Source organism: Ahaetulla prasina, chromosome 7, assembly GCF_028640845.1.
Source record: "Ahaetulla prasina isolate Xishuangbanna chromosome 7, ASM2864084v1, whole genome shotgun sequence".
Taxonomy (NCBI): domain Eukaryota; kingdom Metazoa; phylum Chordata; class Lepidosauria; order Squamata; family Colubridae; genus Ahaetulla; species Ahaetulla prasina.
The window spans coordinates 28,947,338-28,970,114 of NC_080545.1; the positions used below are offsets into that span (position 1 = coordinate 28,947,338).

The 22,777-nt window shown below is 36.4% G+C and overlaps 2 protein-coding genes across 7 annotated transcripts in view; both read right to left on the reverse strand.

The window, feature by feature from the left end:
• CPED1 (cadherin like and PC-esterase domain containing 1) overlaps window positions 1-490 on the reverse strand; it is a 111,233-nt gene extending 110,743 nt beyond the window's left edge. For 2 of the 5 annotated variants that reach the window (XR_009156106.1, XM_058191032.1), the window contains exon 1: window positions 15-490. The gene's annotated coding sequence lies outside the window, so the exon portion shown is untranslated. The remainder of the gene's footprint in view (window positions 1-14) is intronic. The other 3 variants (XM_058191029.1, XM_058191030.1, XM_058191031.1) reach the window with 3 other exon arrangements.
• A 5,404-nt stretch (window positions 491-5,894) lies between these two features.
• ING3 (inhibitor of growth family member 3) lies at window positions 5,895-22,752 on the reverse strand. 2 transcript variants are annotated; one of them, XM_058191034.1, is made up of 12 exons: window positions 22,591-22,752; window positions 22,357-22,428; window positions 20,083-20,183; window positions 17,940-18,005; window positions 16,989-17,085; window positions 16,403-16,474; window positions 16,024-16,143; window positions 13,760-13,917; window positions 11,443-11,633; window positions 8,908-9,100; window positions 7,446-7,484; window positions 5,895-6,884 (listed from the first exon to the last, which is right to left on the reverse strand). In XM_058191034.1, exons 1-12 carry the CDS (start codon window positions 22,616-22,618, stop codon window positions 6,768-6,770), a joined length of 1,254 nt encoding a protein of 417 aa, XP_058047017.1. In that variant the 5' UTR covers window positions 22,619-22,752; the 3' UTR covers window positions 5,895-6,767. The 2 variants fall into 2 exon arrangements, with proteins under 2 accessions (XP_058047017.1, XP_058047018.1); XM_058191035.1 differs by having other exon boundaries at window positions 22,353-22,428; window positions 22,591-22,609.
• Between the last annotated feature and the right edge of the window lie 25 nt (window positions 22,753-22,777).

Genomic DNA, 22,777 nt, shown 5'->3' on the forward strand with positions numbered 1-22,777 from the left:
TCATGTTTACTTACTCAGTTCTTCACCCTGTCAGACGTTTTCCATTCTCCTCTAACGGGTTGCTGATTAAAACCACTCCAACAGCCCAGGCTCATGACTTCAGCTCATCTCCACACACGCACACAGCACTCCATCTGAACTCCGTTGGACCACAGACATATAAATAAAAATCAGGACTGCCCGGAGGGGTGGGGTTAAGTTTACCAAGCTCTGAAGCCTCTCAGTACAGGCTGGGGACTGTACTGGATCATAGAAACAGTTTACTTTTGCCTCCCACATATTGTTTTGCAGCATTGTAAGAACTTCAGAACTGCACATAAGTTATGGAAAAGTGATACAGAGGAATGCAAGTGCTATGGCAAATGGTAAATTAAGAAACCAAGTGGCTCTGGGCTTGCAAAACAACTTTGGGATGTTCCACTTTATTTGCCAAACATACAGAAGAAGGAGTATGAGAAAGATTAGCTATATATCTGAGGCATCCTTTGGTTTATAGCACCACTTAACTGTAATTCTGTGCAGCTAAATGTTAAAAGACCAATAGCTGGCTTTAAGAAGAGTGTGTGTGTGTGTGGGGGGGGAAACCTAAAATTAAAACTTTTGAGTTAGGCTTTTGAGTCCTGGCAACTTCCTCTGGCAGTCCCTGCAGTTTTCTTGGCAACAGTTTTTAGAAGTGGTTTGCCCTTGCCTTTTTCGTAGGTCTGAGAGAAAGGGACTGGCCCAGGGTCACCCAGCTGGCCTTATGCCTAAAGTAAGACTAGAATTCACAATTTCCTAATTTCTAGCCTGATGCCTTTAACCACTACATCAAATTTGCCCTCATAGCTGACTGTAAACCATTGTATAAGCAAACAAGCCTGCATACCTCCATTGTAGAAACTTCAGGAGCATTGAACGGGGAATCTCACCTCCCTCCTTCTGCCACTTCTGTCCCAGATCATTATTTTTCTCTTTTTAATGTTACTGGTGAAAAATGTTTTCTTATCTTTCCTGGAACCCAGCTAAAAGCTGATTGGCTAGTCAAAAAGAAAAATTTGTCATGGGGAGCAGGTAGGACACGGTAAGATTATGTGCTCTCATAGATGCTATCCCCAAGCTCTCCATTCTAGTGGCCTTCTTCTTTCTTAAGACAATATTAATTCTTCTCCACATCTATCAAATGATTCCCCCTCCCCCCCCATGCAGAATAGAGGATGACATTGTATTCTGCTTTCCATCTCTATTTAACTGCTGTTACTTACATTAAAAAGATAGAATAACCAAAGGAACTCCCTTTGGCTCTGTCCATACTCATTGCCTATAGTAGTCTTCCGGAATGGGTCAACTCGCCGCAGGAAACTCTTCACAGCCAACCTTGCCATAGAACTCACTGCGGCCAAGTCACTGTGGGACAACTCATCGTGGGACAATTCAACAAATACAAAAGTTAAATTAATTTTGACGGAACCATGGCTGATAAGAATAAAATAAATTTAATCCAGAAATATATGATTTACAATAATTTCAACAAAAACATGGTCACAATGATAAAAGTAACTGAATGAAGTTATTAATGCAGTGTTGAATTGTCCCACAATGAGTTGGCCACAGTGAGTTGCCCTACACCCTTGTTTCCGATGGCTCTGGAAAGTTCTGCATATTTAAGAGATACATAGATAACTAATATTATTTATTCTTTTGCCTTTTTATCTCTTGCCAATTGGACAAGTCTAACTTTCCCTGCTTTGGTGTCTTTTGTCCAGTTTTGCTAGATAACGATTTTGATATTTGATGAAGTTATATAAATAAACACTAAGCTTTATTTTTGCTAGAAAATCTGAGTGGTGTGTGTGCTTGCTATGATCAGGAAATAGGGAATGACTAGGCATATACTGGGTGCAAACTAAATTGGAAATTGCTATGTAATTTTCCAACATTTTGGTTTGCCTACACTTCTTTTCCAAAGTTCTAATTTCAATATGATTGAAAGGGAATAATTTCAAAACGTCTTCAAAGATTTGGAGGAGGTTTTTTCTCTTCCCATAATTATAAGGTGATCAAGGGATAGAAGTGAATACATCATCCTGCATTGTGATCTTTCTCAAGCTACAGTTAAATATCAATGAAGAGACTTCCTTCCTCGGGTACTTTTTCAAATGAGGAATCCAAAAGGCAGTATCAGATGTTGCATGGTATTATGCAATTAGTGTAATTAAAAACAGCAACAACTAGCCCCTCTCTTTCCTTTAATAACTAGTAGTGCTCACCACTAATACGCAACTATAACCTAACTTAAAAGCATTGCCAACTCTAAAAGTTAAAAAATGTTCTGAGAATTAGGTACCAAATAAAGCCCATTTCATAGGATAAGAAAACATTCAAGACACTGAGGAACATTGTCAGAGTTTAGGCAGCGTGACTAGTATTATGAGATAAATCCAGGAGCAAAACACACAGCACCTTTAGATAATTAACAGTGGTTTTAGCTACAGCTAAATATATACAGACCAGGGTTGAAATCTACTTACCTTCCTTACCTGTTTGGAAGTGTACAAGCCACGTGTGTGCGCCACATCCGCGCACAGACCTTCTGCACATGCGCAAGACCTTCTGTACATGCACAGATGGTAAAAACACATTACTTCCTGGTTAAAACCAGGAAGTAATGACACCTAGGTGGTGGGTGTCACCAGTGATTCAGCGATTGCTACCAGATCGCTGAACCACAGGCCATGATCACTACTGGATCACGAGATCCGGTCAGAACTGGGAGCATTTCACCCCAATAAAAACTTATGTGGTAAATACCTTTCATATAGCTACTGACACAAGTAGAGTGATACACAATGAGAACATGAGAAGGGAGACGCCCTCTAATGGCTTCCCTTAGAGAGCTTCTTACCCAGCTTCTTAAAGTGGCAGTAACCTTGCTGCCTCATTCTCATTGCATCAGCTTCCAGTTGCCTCCACTTACCACCTCTCATCAGCTTACAGCTATTGAATCTTTATACCCTGACAAACGTATTTGGTCATGGATGTGATCAATGTCCATGGTGGTCATTAATAAGACTTTTGATTACCTAAATCTGATTGTGCATGAGATCATGTACTAGGTCAGATCTGGGAGGAGAAACTTTTATAGATTCTGACTTGACACAGCTCACCCTGTCTGGGCAGTTTAGGAAATGAGAATTGCTGCCATCCAGAACTTTTCCATCAACTGTGATAGGCACCTGAAACCAGATTTAAGATATCTTAATTCTTGTAGTAATATTTTCTTTAAAATCATCTCCTGTTTTTGACTTCACTGGAATATTTTAATAATACACCATAATGGTGGCAGTGGGATAGCCAATAGGTCAGAAGCAGAAAGCCATGAAAGAAACATTTAGTTCAAATAACTAAATTTGAACTAAATTTAGAGCTGCTTCACTAATGAAGTGAAGCAGCTCTAGACTTTCATAGCCATATCAAGTAATCCTCCAATTGCAACAGATGTTTTGAGAAATCTGAATGTCAGCTTACTAAAGGGAGCTTTCCTAAAATCAGATTACTTAGTTCCTCAGGATATGAACTTCTAGAGGCCTTGTTTTTGTAGCTTTCCATATATAAACAAGCCTAGGTCATTTGGGACTATTCTACACCTACTTATGATGAGAATCAACTTTCAAAATTGCATTTTACATGCCGTTCTGGAATTGGCCTGTTATCATAGTATTACAATTTTTGTGTATAAAACTACTGTTCATACCTTCTGTCCATGCCTCATCACTGTTAACAATGACTTTATCCACATATCAAGTTGTTTTTCTGCAGAAACAGGCACACAATACAATCATCCACAATATCATGCCACAATATCAAACATTTCTGTATTAGTGTTGTTGACTTGCATATAAGGAGGCAGAGAATCAGAATTCAAATTTTCTTCTGATTACAATATTGGACTTCACAGTGAAGATTGTCCATAGGAAGCTCTAGTGGCTGCAGCAGAAACTCTAGCCAGATCTTGCTTAGATAGGTGGTGGGAATCTTATTATAGGGAATTATTCCTATGCTTTTTTTGCTATACTGTAATAGTCTTGGGATTGTGCAAGTTTTATTTAAAAGGGAAAGATGGAATTGTTTAGTCATTGAAAAACAGCCTGTTTATATGACTAAAATGGGTTAAAATATGCTGACATTCAGATTCCTGCCAGCATCCGTTACTAGAAGATGCAATTATAATAAATGTTGTCCTCACTATATATAATAATAATAATAATATTTTAATTTGTATATCGCCCTTCTCCCAAAGGACTATAGTACTACGGTATATTTCATTTAGAGAGAAATGGGCACACATATTTATACATGTGGCTCACAAAAAATAAACAATATAAAACTATGGAACTTAATCCACCAAACTTCCCACCCCCCCATTATTGTATGTTGATCTATCTTTAGCAAGTTACTAGAAAAAGAACCCATATTTTACATTTAATTCCAGAAAAACTGCTAAATTATGTCTGCAGCAGAAACAGTAATAAAAACAAAACAGATGAATATACCCAAAAGGGGAAAAAAAAGACCCTTATGGAATCTTAAAATACCGATTTTACATGAAATACCATAATGTACTAAGGTAAACACTTCAAATTTCTGAAAATAAAGCCTCATTACTCACCTTTATCCATGATGACTGGTGTGAATTTGAATCCAATAGTGTTCTGGGTTGCTTATCCCTAGAATAAGACCTGCAATTTTCCAACCTCCAATGTAATTGTAACTATGTTTGAATGTCACTTGTAAGGAAAATATAGTTCTATAAGCTTATGGAGTCATTTACGAGCAGACTAAATCCAATTTTGGCTTCCACCTGCTGCACTACCAAAAAGTGGTTTCACATTACTTTTCGGAAGATACTCTAAAAATTACAAGGCAACTGACTAAGAAGCTTAAGCTAGAAGGCACTGTGCTTCATGCAGTGCCATCCTATGCAAGATGGATCGTGAAATTGTAGGGCAGACTAAGGGTGAGCATGAGAGGGAAATGTTTTTTGCAAGTGTTGAGCTGTAACTAAAAAAAAATGTCTTTCGAAAGTATAAATGAGCTGATCTTTCTTAAATCTGAGACTCGTAACTCTGAAAGCCTAAAGACCATGATGATCAAGATTTCTGGTGAAGGTTCTATATCTGCCTGACTTTTCCTCTTCCATCTCAAGGTTGAACTTGAAAAAGATGATTGGAGGAGTGCTGTAACGTACACACAGGAGAAATGTTTACTTTTTCCAAGCTAAGTATTCAATTTGGTGTTTGATTTGCTGGAGGTCGCATTCCAGCAGGTTGAACTTTTTCATCCAAATTTAGGACATTCATCATGCCCTTTATGGATATTGTATGATCTAAAGCAGGGGTCTCCAACCTTGGCAACTTTAAGTCTGGCTGGGGAATTCTAGGAGTTGAAGTCCATCAGGCTTAAAGTTGCCAAGGTTGGAGACCCCTGATCTAAAGGAAAAATCCCATTCTATTCTTTCTCAACCATACCATCTTAAAGAACTGCTCTGAACTGCTGAGGATAGGTGAATGTTGGAGATGGCATTAGAAGTGGCAGAAGAAACTAGAAAAGAAACAAAGCATAGTATACTCCACTAATGTAATTTCCTTACCATAGCAATGAATTGGGGATCCAATTCACTGTTTCTTGCCATGTCCTACCAGCTGACTGACCTTAATTCAACACAACTTTGAATTATGCAATTTTATGCATAAATGGATTTCCTAGTTGTAATAGAAACATTAAACAATTTCCAGTATTGAAAGGTTTTTTTGCTTACGTGAACCATGTTATGTGAACCAATTATTTAGTATTATAAATAAGGAAATAGTTAAAAAAAAAGAACCACCCACCACACAGTAGGCATATTGCTTAGTATGTTGGAGATGGAAACCTTTTATTTATATATTTTATTAAAAAAAATAAAAACTATTTAAAATCCTCCAGTTAGACTGCATATTATGAAAGCTTCCATGAAATGTTGTACTGTCTTTCTTTGATACAGTATGCAAAGCATTAATACTAGCATTTGATTTTTTCAAATTTGAACACCTAATACAGTTTCAATTTAAAGGATCACTTGCACAAAAAATAAACACATTTGGTATAAAAAGTTTATCACTTTAACACCATTTTTAATGACTATGCCCTGAATGGACCCCAAACATATAAAGATTAGTGGTATTTTTTTTCTTTAAAGTGTACAAGAGTCTGTTGCTATGTTCCAAGTACTCCAGAGGATATTAGCCCAGTGTGTATACAAGAACCATCTTCTTCAGCCTGCTGAATTCCATTTCAACCAGAGAGCAAGCTCTAAAGGCATTTGAAAAAGTCCATTCTTTTGACAGCCTGGCTTCTTTTACCGCTTATTTACATAAATTCCATAACAGTTCTTGAGCACAGAACATGCAGCAGAACTTCAGCTGAATATAAAATGATTCGAAATGTCCTTTTGCTGGAATTGTCTGAAGACCAAGTTATCATAGAATGCCCATTGCTTAGAGAAAATGGTCGGAGTACAAATTTCTGCATGTTTGCCACTGGAACAATCCATGGCTAACTGGAAAAGTATTTATAGCACAGCAGTAGTGCATAAATAATTTAGGTACAATATTAAAACACAGCTAGCAAAATTAAGAAGTCAATATTTTTGACAGCTATATCATCCTTCTTTGACTGGCTGCAAAGAAGCATTTCCTCCTAATCCACCTCCCAAAAGGAATACGTTAACTGGAGTGAAGATAATGCAGCATTTATTTATGCCTATTGCCTCTTCTTTTCATTGCAGCAGTACACTGTGGACAGTACCATTTTCCTTTTGGTGCTTCTGTCAATCCAACACAGCCATAATGGAACCACTCTATAGGACACTGTAAGACACATAAAAGAGAAAACAGGATATTCTGAAACACTGATGCTAAAAAAAAATGAAGTGGATTAATATGGGACAGATTCACAGAGACGCATAAATAAAGGAAAAATGCTTTAGGAAGCCAGGTAAATTTCATCTCAGACATTATATTTCTTGGCCAACAATATTACTGGGACAACTACTATGAGCTTATTCAGACAGCTTTGTATGTGTAAAATCATCTTTAAATTCTCAAGAGCTGTATTATTTTTTCCAAAAACCATCAAAACAGAACCTAAAAGTTATATCTAGGGTTAAAATACTTCTAATACACTCACTGACGTCCCACAGACAACCTGAAGCATTTCTGACTGTACATCCAATTCTTTCCTCAAATGCATTATTAGAAGCAGTGAAAAAGAATTGAATACTGACATGCATATATATTTATATATTGTGTTTGTGTGTGTTCCACCCCAGGATTAGATCTGATTATTTTTTAACGTTGTTCTTAGAAAACTAAAAAAAAAAAAAATCAACAAGATATTATTTCTAGTTTCAATTAGTTTTTCATACTTACATCTTGATTATCACAGCCCACCATTTCACCGTATGACACCTATGAAGAATCAGTACATATTATTTGAACATTAAATTTTATATGATCAGAATATACTTCGTAACAAAAAGTTACTAGGAGAGATTGAGATTGACAGTTTCAACTTTTAATATACTAAAAAATAATCATATTATATGCTCACTTTCCTATTATTGGAACTTTTAGATTGGAGAGGACTTCCACAAATTCCCAGTGAAATATCCAAGAGTTACTGAACCTTTTTCTGAGGTTCAGAAAAACCTCTGATCATTAACATTTTAAATTTGTTTGGGAGTCATTTTAATGAACTGCCTGTTTGGAAACATGGCTATATCAGTTTGTGGAAAACATTTATATTTTTCCATTACTATCAGCTGCAACTTATAAACACAGGTAACTTTCTTTTCACATATTTACTATCTTAAACTGGTTTATTTATTATTTGTAGAATATCAGCCTTATATATTAAGTAGAATGTTGTTTTGAGTTTTCAAATACAAATCTGAAACAGCCAATTTTTATGATTGAATATAGCTGATTTACGAGATTAGCATCAACATTAGATTTTATATTTAACAGCTGTTTCAAGTTTATTTTTCAACAGAAAATACTTCTAATATCTAATCTGAAATGCAATCAGAAAGGAAGACCTTTATTAAAAGTAAACAAAACAGAGGAATATATATACAGTATTTAAATACTGGCAAAAATACTATTTTCAATTACTGCAAATGTCAAAATGCTGGGAGTCCATAGAATCAGTTGCAGAAATATCATAATCAAAATAAAAAGATTTAAGAATTTTGTTTGCAGAAACTAATTGTGAGACTACTCATTCTACAGAAATTTATGCCTATATATTTTTAAACAGTATTTGAGAATCCTTTTGTTTATTCAGATTTTCCTGTGTGTTATATTTTCTTTCTGTTTTCTTAGTTTGGAAGCCTACAGCCAGATTTAATTTTTGTGTTTAATATTTTCGTAATATAAATCTGCTAAACACTGGCAAGATTTTACATCCAAAGAGATTTTTGGATGTTACTGCATAAATGATATATACGTTTCTTTATTAAATTCTACTAATTCTGCATCTCCAAAAATAAAATGAGTAAAAATGAGCTGATTGATGACGAGGATTAGCAGAAAAATTGGATACTGGAAGCAGATTTATTTATATTTCTTTGATACTATGCAGATATTTTCAAAGATTTGATTCAAAGATGCACTATATTCTGCATATATCAACAAACTGTTGGTCATCTAGCTTTATAGAATTCATTGTAATTTGGTAATTTTAAATGATTTTATAATATAAATATTCACAATTTATGATACATAATTACATATTATCACATCTGTCTCCTCTTAGCAAATCAGCCATGATCAATAAACTAGGCAAACTGCCCTGTAAGAAACAATGTTCTTTCTCGCTGACAGAATATACCTGATTACAAATGCAGTAACGTGGCTCATTTGGATCATAGGTCCAATCAACCTGGCTATTAGATTCAGACTCGGGAATGGCTGCTGTTTGCTGGGAAAGTTCTTGGGCTAGTGCAGAGGATGAGGAACATGATGACAAAGAAGAAGATGAAGATGATGAGGACGACTGTTGACTTGAAGATTTGTTATTGTTTCTGAAAAAATAACATAAACAGGTTACTTTCGCCAATCTATTTTCCATGACAGGGGACACCCTGAAAATAAAACAGTTTTTAAAAACTGTGACTTGATAGAATTTTTAAATGATTTCTAAGTTAAACCAGTATGTGACAATACTTTTCCCTTCACTTACAGAAATCCTGAATTTTCTGTCTGGGGACTATGCATAACATCTGAATAAAATAATCTACCTTTTCTTCATAAGGGGAATGTTGAGGTCCAATTAAGATTGCGGGGGTTGATGATTTTTGTTAAAGAAGGCAATGTATCACAAATGGCATATAATGGAATTTAGGAACTAATTATAATTCATTGAGTATTCTTTTGTTAGAGCCCTCTTCTTTGAATATCAATTTCTTTCAGTATAGGAAAAAAACTTCTTGCAGACTCAAAGAATGCATTTTCTTGCCTTCGCTATAATTCATCTTCATATTGTTAAGTAACAATGCAAATAATATATTTTAAAAATCTTCAGCAACCATAGCTCGTGAATTATTCCTGAAGGGAAGTCTAAATAAGGAACATTACAGACATAAAAAGGCTTAGAAATTTGATAACTTAATTGCTTCTGTGCCTTAAGGTGAGGAGCCGGATTAAGACAGCAAACTCATACTGCCAAAAAAAAAGGTGAAAATTATTGTAGTAGTTGTACTCCATCTGGTGGTCAAAATGAGTAACAGTTCCTATTTTTTTGGCATGAAACTTTGGCATAAAATTGAATTTACAGACCTGGAATCTACCCTCATTACATTTCTATTCAGAGGTATCTGCCTCACAGGCCAGATCCTAAGAATGGTGATAGCAAAAGGCACTATAACCTATCTCCTAAGAATGGCACGAATTCTGTGCAGACTGCTGCAAAAAGGTGGTTAGCATTCTCAGCTTTTTTACTCTTGCTTTAACTACTTTCTGCTTAATGTACATTTTTTTACATTTTTTCTTTTATGTACACTGAGAGCATATGCACCAAGACAAATTCCTTGTGTGTCCAATCACACTTGGCCAATAAAAAATAAATAAATAAATTTTCTTTTTGAGTTTTGGGAAGTTGGAAATTGCAGTTGGAGATTGTCCAGAAAAGCAGCAAAAGAAAAGTTCCTGTTTTGTTATTACTGCTGCTAACAAAGAAAATAATCAATACAGGTGGTCTTGGAAAGACATCACAGAGGAAACACAACTACAAGTAGCCCTCGAGTTACAACAGTTCATTTAGTGGCCATTAGAAGTTACAATGAGACTGAAAAAAGAACTTGTGACCATTTTTCACATGGACCATTGCAGCATCCCAATGGTCATGTGAGCAAAATTCAGACACTTGGCAACTGACGGTGTCCAGGGTCATGTAGTCACCTTTTTCAACCTTCTGACCAGCGAAGTCAATGGGGAAGCTATATTCACTTAACCCCCGTGTGACTAACTTAACAACTGCAGTGATTTGCTTAACAACAGTGGCAAAAAAGGTTATAAAATGGGGAAAAATTCACTTAACAGATGTTTTGCTTAGCAACAGAAATTTTAGACTCAATTGTGGTCATAAATCAAAGACTACATGTAGTGTAAAAGGTTTTCAGATAGTCCTTGGTTACAATGGCAACTAGGACTATAATTTCCTTTGTTAAGTGGTGTTGTTGTAAAGAGCAATGTCACATAACTAGATTACTTAGGGATGGCAATCCCAGCAGTCTGGTTGCCAACTGCGCAGATTATTAAAGAAGGGCCTCAAGTGATCAGACTGCTAGGCAAGCAGGCTGCTAGGCAAGAGCTGTGGGCTGGCACTACTGAGTGTGGGTGACCTGGCAGGGACCATGAATGGGACTTCCATGTACTGGCAGAAGGGGTGCTATGGAACACAAGATCCCTAAAATCTCCTAATCCATAGCAAGGTTTCTTGAGAGAAAACGTTGCAAGAGCAACTTATAGGAGAAGTTTGTGACCTTCCCTGGCAGTTTCCCCATTGTGCAAATTATTCATTGCAATGTTAATTGCATGCTGGGCATCTGAGAACAGAGATTGTGATCATGTGACTGCAGAGAACACTGATAGCGGGAACTCTTGAGAAATGGTTATGGAATCCCACATGCAGCATTGTTGTAATTTGAATGGTCACTGAACACGGAGTTGTAACCTGAGGACTCTATGTAGGAAAGCAGAAAATAAATATTTTAATGCTGGACAATAGCTGTAAGGAATTGGGGTGAAGTTCAGAAGCAATAAACCCTGCATCTTTGTCATGCAATTTTGTCTTTCCCAGGTAGAGACTGCAATCCTCTTTTGAATGTCTCTCACAACAAAGAAGCTACAATTTTAATGAACGTACTTGCTTTTTCTACCACTCCGTGAATCTGTGGTTGATGAACTCAATGTCTGTGAAAGTGTGGACGCCAAAGCAGATGAGGTATATCCAGCTGTGTCCCTGGATAATGCAAATTCTCTTGCGAGTTGGAAGTCATTGTTCTTAAAGGCTTCATAGCTTGCCTTTAGGCTCGATGTCCGTCTTCCTTCTTTCATCTAAAAAAAAAACAGCAATATTACATGAATGGTTTCAAATTTAGCCTCATTTACAGTGGGGTAAAAAAGTATTTAGTCAGCCACCAGTTGTGCAAGTTCTCCCACTGAAAAAGATGAGAGAGGCCTGTAATTGTTATCATAGGTATACCTCAACTAGGAGAGACAACATGAGAAAACACATCCAGAAAATCACATTGTCTGATTTGTAACGAATTTATTTGCAAATTATGGTGGAAAATAAGTATTTGGTCACCAACAAACAAGCAAGATTTCTGGTTCTCACACACCTGTAACTTCTACTTTAAGAGGCTCCTCTGTTCTCCACTCATTATCTTTATTAATGGTACCTGTTTGAACTTGTTATCAGTATAAAAGACACCTGTCCACAACCTCAAACAGTCACACTCCAAACTCCACTATGGTGAAGACCAAAGAGCTGTCGAAGGACACCAGAAACAAAATTGTAGACCTGCACCAGGCTGGGAAGACTGGATCTGCAATAGGCAAGCAGCTTGGTGTGAAGAAATCAACTGTGGGAGGAATAATTAGAAAATGGAAGACATACAAGACCACTGATAATCTCCTTCGATCTGGGGCTCCATGCAAGATCTCACCCCGTGGGGTCAAAATGATCACAAGAACGGTGAGCAAATATCCCAGAACCACACGGGAGGACCTAGTGAATGACCTGCAGAGAGCTGGGACCAACGTAACAAAGGCTACCATCAATAACACACTACACCGCCAGGGACTCAGATCCTGCAGTGCCAGATGTGTCCCCCTGCTTAAGCCAGTACATGTCCGGGCCCGTTTGAAGTTTGCTAGAGAGCATTTGGATGATCCAGAAGAGGATTGGGAGAATATCATATGGTCAAATGAAACCAAAGTAGAACTGTTTGGTAGAAACTCCTTGTCGTGTTTGGAGGAGAGAGAATGCTGAGTTGCATCCAAAGAACACCATACCTACTGTGAAGCATGGGAGTGGCAACATCATGCTGTGGGATTGTTTCTCTGCAAAGGGACCAGGACGATTGATCCATGTAAAGGAAAGAATGAATGGGGCCATGTATCGTGAGATTTTGAGTGCAAACCTCCTTCCATCAGCAAGGGCACTGAAGATGAAACGTGGCTGGGTCTTTCAGCATGACAATGATCTTAAACACACTGCCCGGGCAATGAAGGGGTGGCTCCGTAAGAAGCATTTCAAGGTCCTGGAGTGGCCTAGCCAGTCACCAGATCTCAACCCCACAGAAAACCTTTGGAGGGAGTTGAAAGTCCGTGTTGCCCAGCGACAGCCCCAAAACATCACTGTTCTCGAGGAGATCTGCATGGAGGAATGGGCCAACATACCACCAACAGTGTGTGAAAACCTTGTGAAGACGTACAGAAAACGTTTGACCTCTGTCATTGCCAACAAAGGATATATAACAAAGTATTGAGATGAACTTTTGATATTGACCAAATACTTATTTTCCACCACAATTTGCAAATAAATTCGTTACAAATCAGACAATGTGATTTTCTGGATGTGTTTTCTCATGTTGTCTCTCCTAGTTGAGATATACCTATGATAACAATTACAGGCACCTCTCATCTTTTTCAGGGGGAGAACTTGCACAACTGGTGGCTGACTAAATACTTTTTTACCCCACTGTATAATACATTGAGTACAAAAGTGAAACACTTGACTTTCACTGCTTTCCTTGAAGCATGAGTAGACCTTGAGCTAATCTATAAGTACATTATGGAATAATTAAAGCTTGTTTAGGGTATAATCATTTAATGAGTACCTTACTTTCTTCCCTAAAAAAATACTACAGCTGAGATTTGATCTTTCATGTTCAAAATATTGCAAGAAAATTATTGATATTTTCCTGTGGCTCGTCTCAAGCACATGTAGATAAAATTACAGGTTTACAAGTTTAATCTAGTGGGAAAAGGTTTCAGAATGTCCCATATAAATCTCTCCTTTCCTGTCAAATCTAGACCCATGAAATGTCATCCAATAGATAGGACATCTTTGAAAACAATAGTTTTGAAGTGCCAATAGCAAATCTAATGAAATAAAAGTTGCTCTAACAACCTGTTCGGGATAGGTATTTTAAAACATGCTTTGAATTCCTTACCTGTGCTGTGGCTTGCACTGCCTGAGCTGCTGCCATGGTAATAGCACCAGCTCCAGCTCCTGAAGATAATGAGCCCAGGTTATACGATGCCAATGGCTGAGAAGAATTTGCATTATATGCACTGTTGGATGAGGATGATGAATTACTGTTTCGACACCCTTGATGAATAAAGGGAACATATTTATATAGTCTAAAATGAGAACTAAAAAAGTAAATGTCAGAAAACTGGAAATCAACTGTGTATGAAAGAAAAGTTAGACAGTGTGCTAATTAAAAAGGAAAATATTGATTTAATGATGTGGAAAGATTTTGGTACTGTATAAGTTTCTTGTTATTGTTTGCTCTCTTGCCCAAAGACTAAAACGTAACAACGTTATGGAAGAAATGAATTCTTTATTTCATGCTTCAATAAACCATTTGATATGATTAAAAAAAGAGTGTTCTTGGTATTCAAATTTAAATGTAGGGTGATTTTTAAAATACAATGGTATGGTAAATATTACAATACTCAAAACTGCATGTCTTGAGAATCAAATTATTAGCAATAAAATATTAACCATTTTCTCTACTTAGTTCAACTATATGCTATCACAAATAAAATGAGAGATACATATATTAAGATGCAATATGAATATTATTAGGAGAATGCAAAAAGTTACAAAAATTTATTTGGCTCTGAATCACTTCTCATGTACTTTTAAGTGTATGTAATTTAAAATTATGCAATGGTAAGTAAAACACATACCACTCAGAAAACTGAAAATATATACTGCCTTAAAAAATATTTGCAACCATAAGTAAATAAGCAGTCTGGTCTATGACAAATATCACTCTTTATCAAAAGCATCTTTTCCCAAACTTGTCTTCCAACTGTAGAGAAAGTCTGTTTTTTTGTTTCTTTTGCTGTTAAAAAATGCTATCAGAAACATGTCCCTGCCAAATTATAAGTATACAAAATGGAAGTAGGGTAGCAAATTTCCGCTTAATCTTCAAAGACTAATTCTCTTCCCTGGAAAGATAGTAATAGTGATGTCGCAAACGAGTTAGCCCATATGCAAGGCAAAGTTGGAAATGGAAAAAATGAGACATTGAACAAAGAATGTAGAGAAAAAGAAGGAAGGAAATAAATAGCAGGAATAGCTGGGTGAAAAGAGGAGGTAAATCATGAGCCTATATGTTATTCTTTGTGTCAACAAGTTCCTTCTAGATGTGATAAGGCTGTTTTCTTATATATTCCTCCACCCATTTCTTCAAAAACAGAAATGGGAGGAAACATGTTGCACTGAATCAAAGAAAATATTGGAAGACTTAGATCACAAATATACTGTTGCCCTTGTTAGTGATAGGCTGCTGCAACTTTCTGCTTGACCTGGTTGCTATTCAGGACTAAGTAATTTAAAACTGTGCATTGGCTATTATTATGCTTCTGGGGAAAATTCAAGGTGTTGGCAGACCTTCGTGGTTTAGGACCTAGTTGTTTATGGGCCCATTGTTTTCCTGGATGTTTCTATCTGTCTCATGTAGTCTGGCAGGAGAAGAATCTTCCAGGTCTCATCTGTTTACAAGTATCAGCCAATAGGTCCCAGGAGGAGCTTTTTATGTTCTGATGCTCACCCTCTTGAATATTATCTCTCTAGAGATGAGATTGGCTCTGTTCCTGTTGGTCTTCCAATAAGGCCTAGAAGACTTGCCTCTATCGAGCCTGGGACCCAGAGTGTGTGATGAAGATATTTCCTGCTTCTGCTGAATGATTGACTTATGATTTTTAATTTTTCCCTGATACCTATATTTACCTATATATGATACCTATATTTTGTATGTTTTATCTTTTTAAATATTGCTAGCTATCCAGACTCATGTTTTTGAGATAGGTGGTCATATAAAACTAATAAACAAATACATAGATCTCCTTGAACTGAAAAGCAGGGGTTAAGGATAAAGAGTTAAGTATAAAGAAAAAATGAATTACTCATTTTTTTATTGGGCATAATCCTAGCAAGGAGCTAACCAGTAATCAATGGCAATTTGATTCTGTTTAGTCTATTTTCCCCATGTTTCATTAATGCTGTTTATAATTTTTGGACTACTTCTGCACTTATAGCTTATAAATTCTGTCATACAGCTTTTAGCAGTAAACACTGTGGCAACCACTTTTAAATAAAAAAGTTATTGCTTTTTTCCTCAAACAATACTGTTTCTGAATATAGGATGCAAAAATGTTTCAGTCTGCTTAGATTTTAACTTAAATTTATAACAGAAATTACCTTGTGCATTTTCTTTAGAGGCATCTGAAGTGAGAGTTGATAGAAGAGCTTCAGATTTAAACTTCTTTTCAGGTACATGGTCTGCTGCTGCATGATGAGAGGAGGGATTGTGTTTCCTTTCTGTATAAAGAATTTTTAAAAACCTGTCAGTCCAAAAGTCTAACCTGAGGTGTTGAAATGCAAGAGACATACTTCTAAAAACATACAAAGTTTAGCCTTATCAAGCTGTTTTTATCAATTTTAGAGCCACCGAATGCATTCAAGCGTTTGTGCAAATTCCAATGGCAGCTTTAGGAGACAGTCGGCTTTTCATGTAGATAATCCTATATTAGTTTTACATTCATACTAAATCAAATTAAAAGGAAAATATTCAACTTACTTTCTACTGGAGTGTGAGAATGTGCGTGATGATTATTCAATGGCTGTGAGGGTGTATCCAGTTCCAAAGAACCTGTCAGGATAATAAATACTTCTTTTAATCCCATATATAGTTTTGACAAGATACTGGAAATATGACAAAAAAGGACCCTGACACCATGGGTTTACTTATCTTTTTCATTCTACTAGATTTTTATCTTGTAGCACTAGAACATTCCTAACGGAAAACCTCAAAACTATGTAGTTAAAACTTTACAGGATTAATAACCGTCTTAAAATCAACCATTTCTACCATTTCCATTCTATTTTTTCAAACTATAAAGCAGATTCAAGGATTTTCATGCCTTATCATGCCTATCATTCTTTTATTGAATCAAATCTAAATTCTAATCTAATTCACATGTAAAAATCACTGCAAATCGCAATGTTACTTTAAATTCTTAATTTCAGATCCAATCATTCCACCTTTGAACTGGATCTTGGATGCTTTGCACACTATTAACTGCCTGGTACTGGTACTAGAATTTTATCATCACACAATATTATATGCACTAGCAAAATTCTAAAAGATTATCACACATACTTACGTCTTTCCAGTATTTCGGTAATACCAGCATTATCAGCTTCAAGTTCCATTTTAAATTTAGCTAACTCCTGGTCCAATTTTCTTAAATGACGGTCTACCTAATTTAATAACAGATTTTTAGAACTGACAGCTTATTTTCAACCACCATTATCATTTCAGACCTTTAAAAGGGTATTAAGAAAATGAAAATTTGCCATATAAAACATCTTTAACATAAAAGCATTCATACACTTACACAAAATACATTTATTCATTTATTACATTTATTCAATTTTTATAGATTTCTCAACTGTTTTAAATACTTTATCAAAATCATGTTTCACCATGGAGAAGATATTTGTAATGGAAATAATACTTCTTTTTATACCCAGATGACAGATTTCAGAAAATAGTAATAAGGTATCTGCTTCACCACTTTCCATTTATCTTTTGGTTCCATTTCATCTCCCTGTTCTGTCTTGTTTCCCTACACTCATATTTTTTATTGTTTGTAAGGTCATCTGTCAACTGGCAAGTTGGGCTACATTGAAACATGGGTGACAATCTTATCTGTGTGACTTATAGTTCAGGATGTATTGTGCAAACTAAGACAACCAAGCTGAAAAACCACTGGCTAAATTAATACACTTTAAACCTTTATATACCCTCTCAAATTTCAGTTAACTATCACCTGATAAAGGCTAGCATTAAATTAAATGGGTCTAACCTCCAAGTCAGGCCATGCAAACCATGTAGTCAGCAAGAAAGCTAACATAAAAACCACCACAAATTTGGTTGTACCACAAGTGGGCAGGAGCTCTGGGATGTTCAAAAATTAGGGCAGGCCTGCATGTGTTAATGAAAATATATTTATTTCTATTGTTATACATTTACATTTATGTACTAATGTTGAAAGAAAGTGTCAACTGAAGACCACCATATAAATCAACTCAAAATTTTCTAATTTACTTACTAAATCATAAATTTGATTAGCCAACTGTACTTTTTCATCTGCATCTTCTAGTGCTTTGTAGTAATCCTGCATCAGAAATATTATGTAAGCAAATTGGTCACAAACATTATTTAGCAACACATTAATAATTAGTAACTGAACTAGGGCAAAATTATCTATCAATGCATAATTATACTATATTAATATATTAAAATAAAACATATTTTAAGATAGAGATTAATATGGTGGACTACTGCAATTTCCTCTATATGGAGATGTCCTTGAAGAAAACACAGAAAGTTCAACTGGAATAGCATTCAGAAACGCAGATGGGTGTATCTAGATTTGTCCATCTGAAAGCATTACTGTAAGAGTTACCCTGGCTGTTTGCTTCCAGGCACAAATCAAGGTGTTTGGAGACATACTAGGGTTCAGGACAGGTAATCTTTAGACTGTCTGGGCTGAGACTGTTCATCCAGTAAAAGCTGGGAGAAAATGCTTACATGCTTTTCAGTGATTGTGTACCACTGCCACCACCACAACCCTAGGCCTTGAAAAGCTTGCGCTTTCGTATCTGGAATATATCCTTCTTTTGGGCTTTTAAAAAACCTTTATAAAGACCCGGCTTTTCAGCAAAGGATTTGAAAACAATGAAGATTGATCTGCTTCCATAGGTGATGCTATTAGTCGATGTTCTAATTATTATTTTAATTTTTTCTTGCTCAATGTTATCTGTTCAAAGGAGTTTTGAATTAGCAACATACAAGCCGTGGTAAATGAATATAAATATATTTCTGGAACCATGATTTAAGAAATATTTAGATTTATGAGAAGGTTCAAGGAAAGATAATCAAGGAACCTGAAATGAAGTCCTATAATAGAGGTATAAGAAGCTGAATGCATTTAGTTTTAGAAAACACTACTGAAGACAGTATTGTATGATGGAATTGTTCAAATATTTCTGTATACAACTTCCATTTAGCAGGATATGTAATAACAGATTTAAATTTCAGGAAGGCAAACCCCAGTTGAAAGTTAGATAAAACTTCCTAACAAGATGAGCACTTTAATAATGGAACCCACTACCCATGACTCTGATAGGATACCTTTCATTGTATATATTCAAAACACGGTTTAAATAGTTATTATTTGTCTGAGATACTTAACTTAGGTTCTGGAATTGAGTTGAATGTATAAATGTTTATAATTCTATAATTAGTGTTCATAAGTGAAAAATGTTATTGAAGTAATCAAGACCTTTGATTTAACTTGTTCATTTGGTATTTATTCATGTTACTGTATCAAGATTAGTTGAAATTTAAATAGTTCCGTCTCTTTTCACGTATTTTCAAGCATGGAAAATACTGGGTGCCCTTGAATATGTGGAATTAAAATGAAAGCCAATATCTATATTGAAAACACATTGCATTTTTAAAAAATATATCAATGCCACTTGTTTGTAAATAGGACAGGTCATATAAAAATTGATGTAGAAAATACATCAACACTGAAATATTCTACAGTATTTTAATTCTGAAAGAGCTGTTCAAAGCTGAAATAGGTTGTTCTAGACATTTCAGGAACATTTCAAGCAGAAAATTGACCCATTTCCAGCTAAAAATACTTGTTTAGACTTCAAACGCCTGAGTGCAAAGGAGTTTTAGAATGGTTGGGACAACCTGATTCTAAATGAAATAGAGCATATCACGTGCAAAACATTTCAAATTTTGCAGTCTTACTGAAAAGCAAAATCATCCTTGAAAACTAAAGCATTAAAATAAAGTCTGTAGTCAAAATGATCTTTAAAAGATTCTTTAAAAAAGAAAGCCATCAATCATGAAATTCATTTTCCAAGGTCGTGATTCATTCTTTAAAAATTCACTGTATCAATGCCTTGTAGTTTAATGCCTGCCTAATTAAAATAAAAAATAATTTTCTCTAAGTAGTAGAAATATTCCTTTGTCACTACTCATAGGTTATAGTTCTTTTTCTGGTTAAAGAGAGAATCAAATGTGGTTAAAATTCTTAAATTTTATATAGAAGGAATTCTGCATTTTATCCTACCTGTGAAGATTTTTTATATCTAAACTCAGAAGTAATTTAAAACAAATTCAAGGATCTACTTTGGAATTTTGTTGTAAGAAGGCATTTGCCTTATCCTTACCTTTTTAATTGAAGTCATTTGTTCTTCTCTCCATTCCTGTTTGTTTTTCTTTGCATTCATAAAAAATTCATTTACTCTTTGCTCCAGTTGATCCATTGCATCTTAAACACAAAGAACATTCTATATGTTCATTTATCTAGATAAATATGAAATAGTTTGAAATAGGGTAACACTAGTAAGGAAATATTTTAAGATCTTAAGAAAATGACTGGTCATAAGACATAATTTGATTTGTCCACTGAGGCTTGTGTGACTTATATCCCAAGAGCTCAAGACAGCTAACAAGAGAATCTTTCCTCATTTTAATGCACATTAAAAAGATCAGAAAAGTTGATTTGAGAACAGGACTTGTCCAAGTTCACAAGTGCATTTCCATGCCGAGGATAGGCTTGAATATGAGTTTCCTCGCTTCAATTTGATATTTTAACTGCTAAACCACTGGCAGTACTTTAACATTATAATAGACACATATCTTAAAAATATTTTTGTAAAATTAAATCTTCCTAAATCCAGTTAAATTTACAAAATAAGAGATATAAGATCACAATATTAGCTGAACGAAGTATTATCTGGAAGTAAAGTATTACTTCCAGATAGCATATTTAAGTTCAGACATTTGTCGTTAAAGCTGCAGCAAAAAAAATAGATTCAAAATTCCTAACTACTGAATACAGCAGAGCTAGGGTATTTCAGATGTTGCTATGCTGTAACCCCTAGCACCAAGAATGAATAAGGCCAATAGTATTATTGGACAGTACTATAGTAAGAGCCAGTCTGGTCCAGTGGTTAAGGCACCAGGCTAGAAACCAGAAGAATGAATCCTACTCCCGCCTTCGATACAATAGGCAGCTGGATGACTTTGGGCCAGTCATTCTCTCTTAGCCGGAAAAATCAGGCTCAGACAACAAGTTGACAAGTTCCTGTCACAAACAATGGATCAAAATTTGATCCAAAAAACCCTAACTCTGCACTTGCAGGAAAACACCAGGGAGAGGAAAAAGATAATTGGATAATAGTTCTTTTTCTTGTCCCATATCTGTCATCTGACATAGGCGATCATGTTGGCAATCCTATTTTTATCAACCGCACAAAAAAGTGCTGCTGAGTTTGTCCAAACCAATTGGACAACTACTGAAATCAACTACTGACAATTACTGAAATCAATTGCTATTGAGTGCATAAATATATGAGAATGTATTTAAGCAATTAAATTCAAATGCTTCATAAACAATGAGCAAGTCTCAATTACACACGTTTCCAAGATGGTTAACTTAATCACGGTTCAGTTAGGGGGAGTTGCATAATATACTAAATCATAAATTAATCACTTTGATTGAGTCAAAGAGTACCTGCTAAGAGTAATGTTGCTAACTTTTTATGGTTTAGTTTGAGTCTTCCGACAAATAGACAAAAATAGAGAAAGTGTGAATAACATCAAGATAATAAAATCGAAATATTTAGGACAAACGATGCGCAACAAGAAATACCAAATATTTCATACACAACAGAAGATTCAAAGAAAATTTAGAGCTGGAAGTGATGTACATTCAGGCTGAAAAAAATCTACACAAATTACTGGGGAAAAGTAGTGTTTTGGGCAGTATTATGAAGTGTCACTGTTCCAGCAGAAGACATCAGAAATAAGTGTTGCATATACTGTACAGTATATATCAACAACGTGCAGAAAAATCTTTTGTGAGTTCTGCTTATTTACTGTGTTTATTATGCATGAGGTTGATTATGGTTTTTATTTTACAGACGATTCTGTATAGTGTTAACACCTGGATGGGAAGAGCCATGTTCAAGTCCATCCTCTGCCACAGAAACTCTCAAACAACTTAACTCAGACGGTTATGGGGAGGAAATGGGAGAAAGAATCTCCCATTATCTTCCTGAGCTCCCGAAAGTCAGACGAGATATGCATGTAATCAAACGTATTTCTTCATCTTTTATCAATTTCCTGCCCTACCAACTTATTTTCATCTCCCTGCCAGCGAGTCCTTCTTCTAAACTTAGGCTTCGTGTTGCTGCCAAGGCGCTGGCGGTGCAGGTGCTGTTTTGCCTAATCCTGCATTTCTGACCAATGCCAGGCTCGCGCGGGCAGAGCCTTCAGAGAGCACGTGCATCTTCCCTTCGCCAGCGCTTCACGCACGGCTGCGAGGTAGCTCTTCCCACCCTTCCCTCTGGAAGCCCGCCTCGGCGGCCGCCTACTCGCCAAACTGCGCTCGAAGCCGCGCCAGGGAGGCGGTCGGTGGGCGGGGCTGACTCACGTACTCTGCACCTGCAGGTCCATCTCGCGCATCTCGGTGAACCTGTCGCGGAGATCCATGGGAAGTTGTTCGATCACTGCAGGGGAGGGAGGGAGGGAGGGAGAAGGAGTGAGTCAGTTAGATGCAACAGCCGCCTTGAAAGAGGGAGGAAGGTGGGCGGAGCCTACGCTGCGCTCTCGCCGTTCCCCCTCCCCTCGGGCCTCTTGCCCCCCGCCGCGCTCCCACTGCAGAGACTCACTCTCGAGGTAGTCCTCCAAGTACAGCATGGTGGCGGCGGCGGCGGCGGCGGCGGCGAGGCACGAGCCCAGGCGGCTCCGTTGTTTCTACGACGAGCGAGGGGGGGGCTGGGTGGGGTGAAAGGGGAAAAAAAAAAACACCGCCTCGTCCCTTCCAATATGGCGCCCGCACCGCCAACACCACCAGAG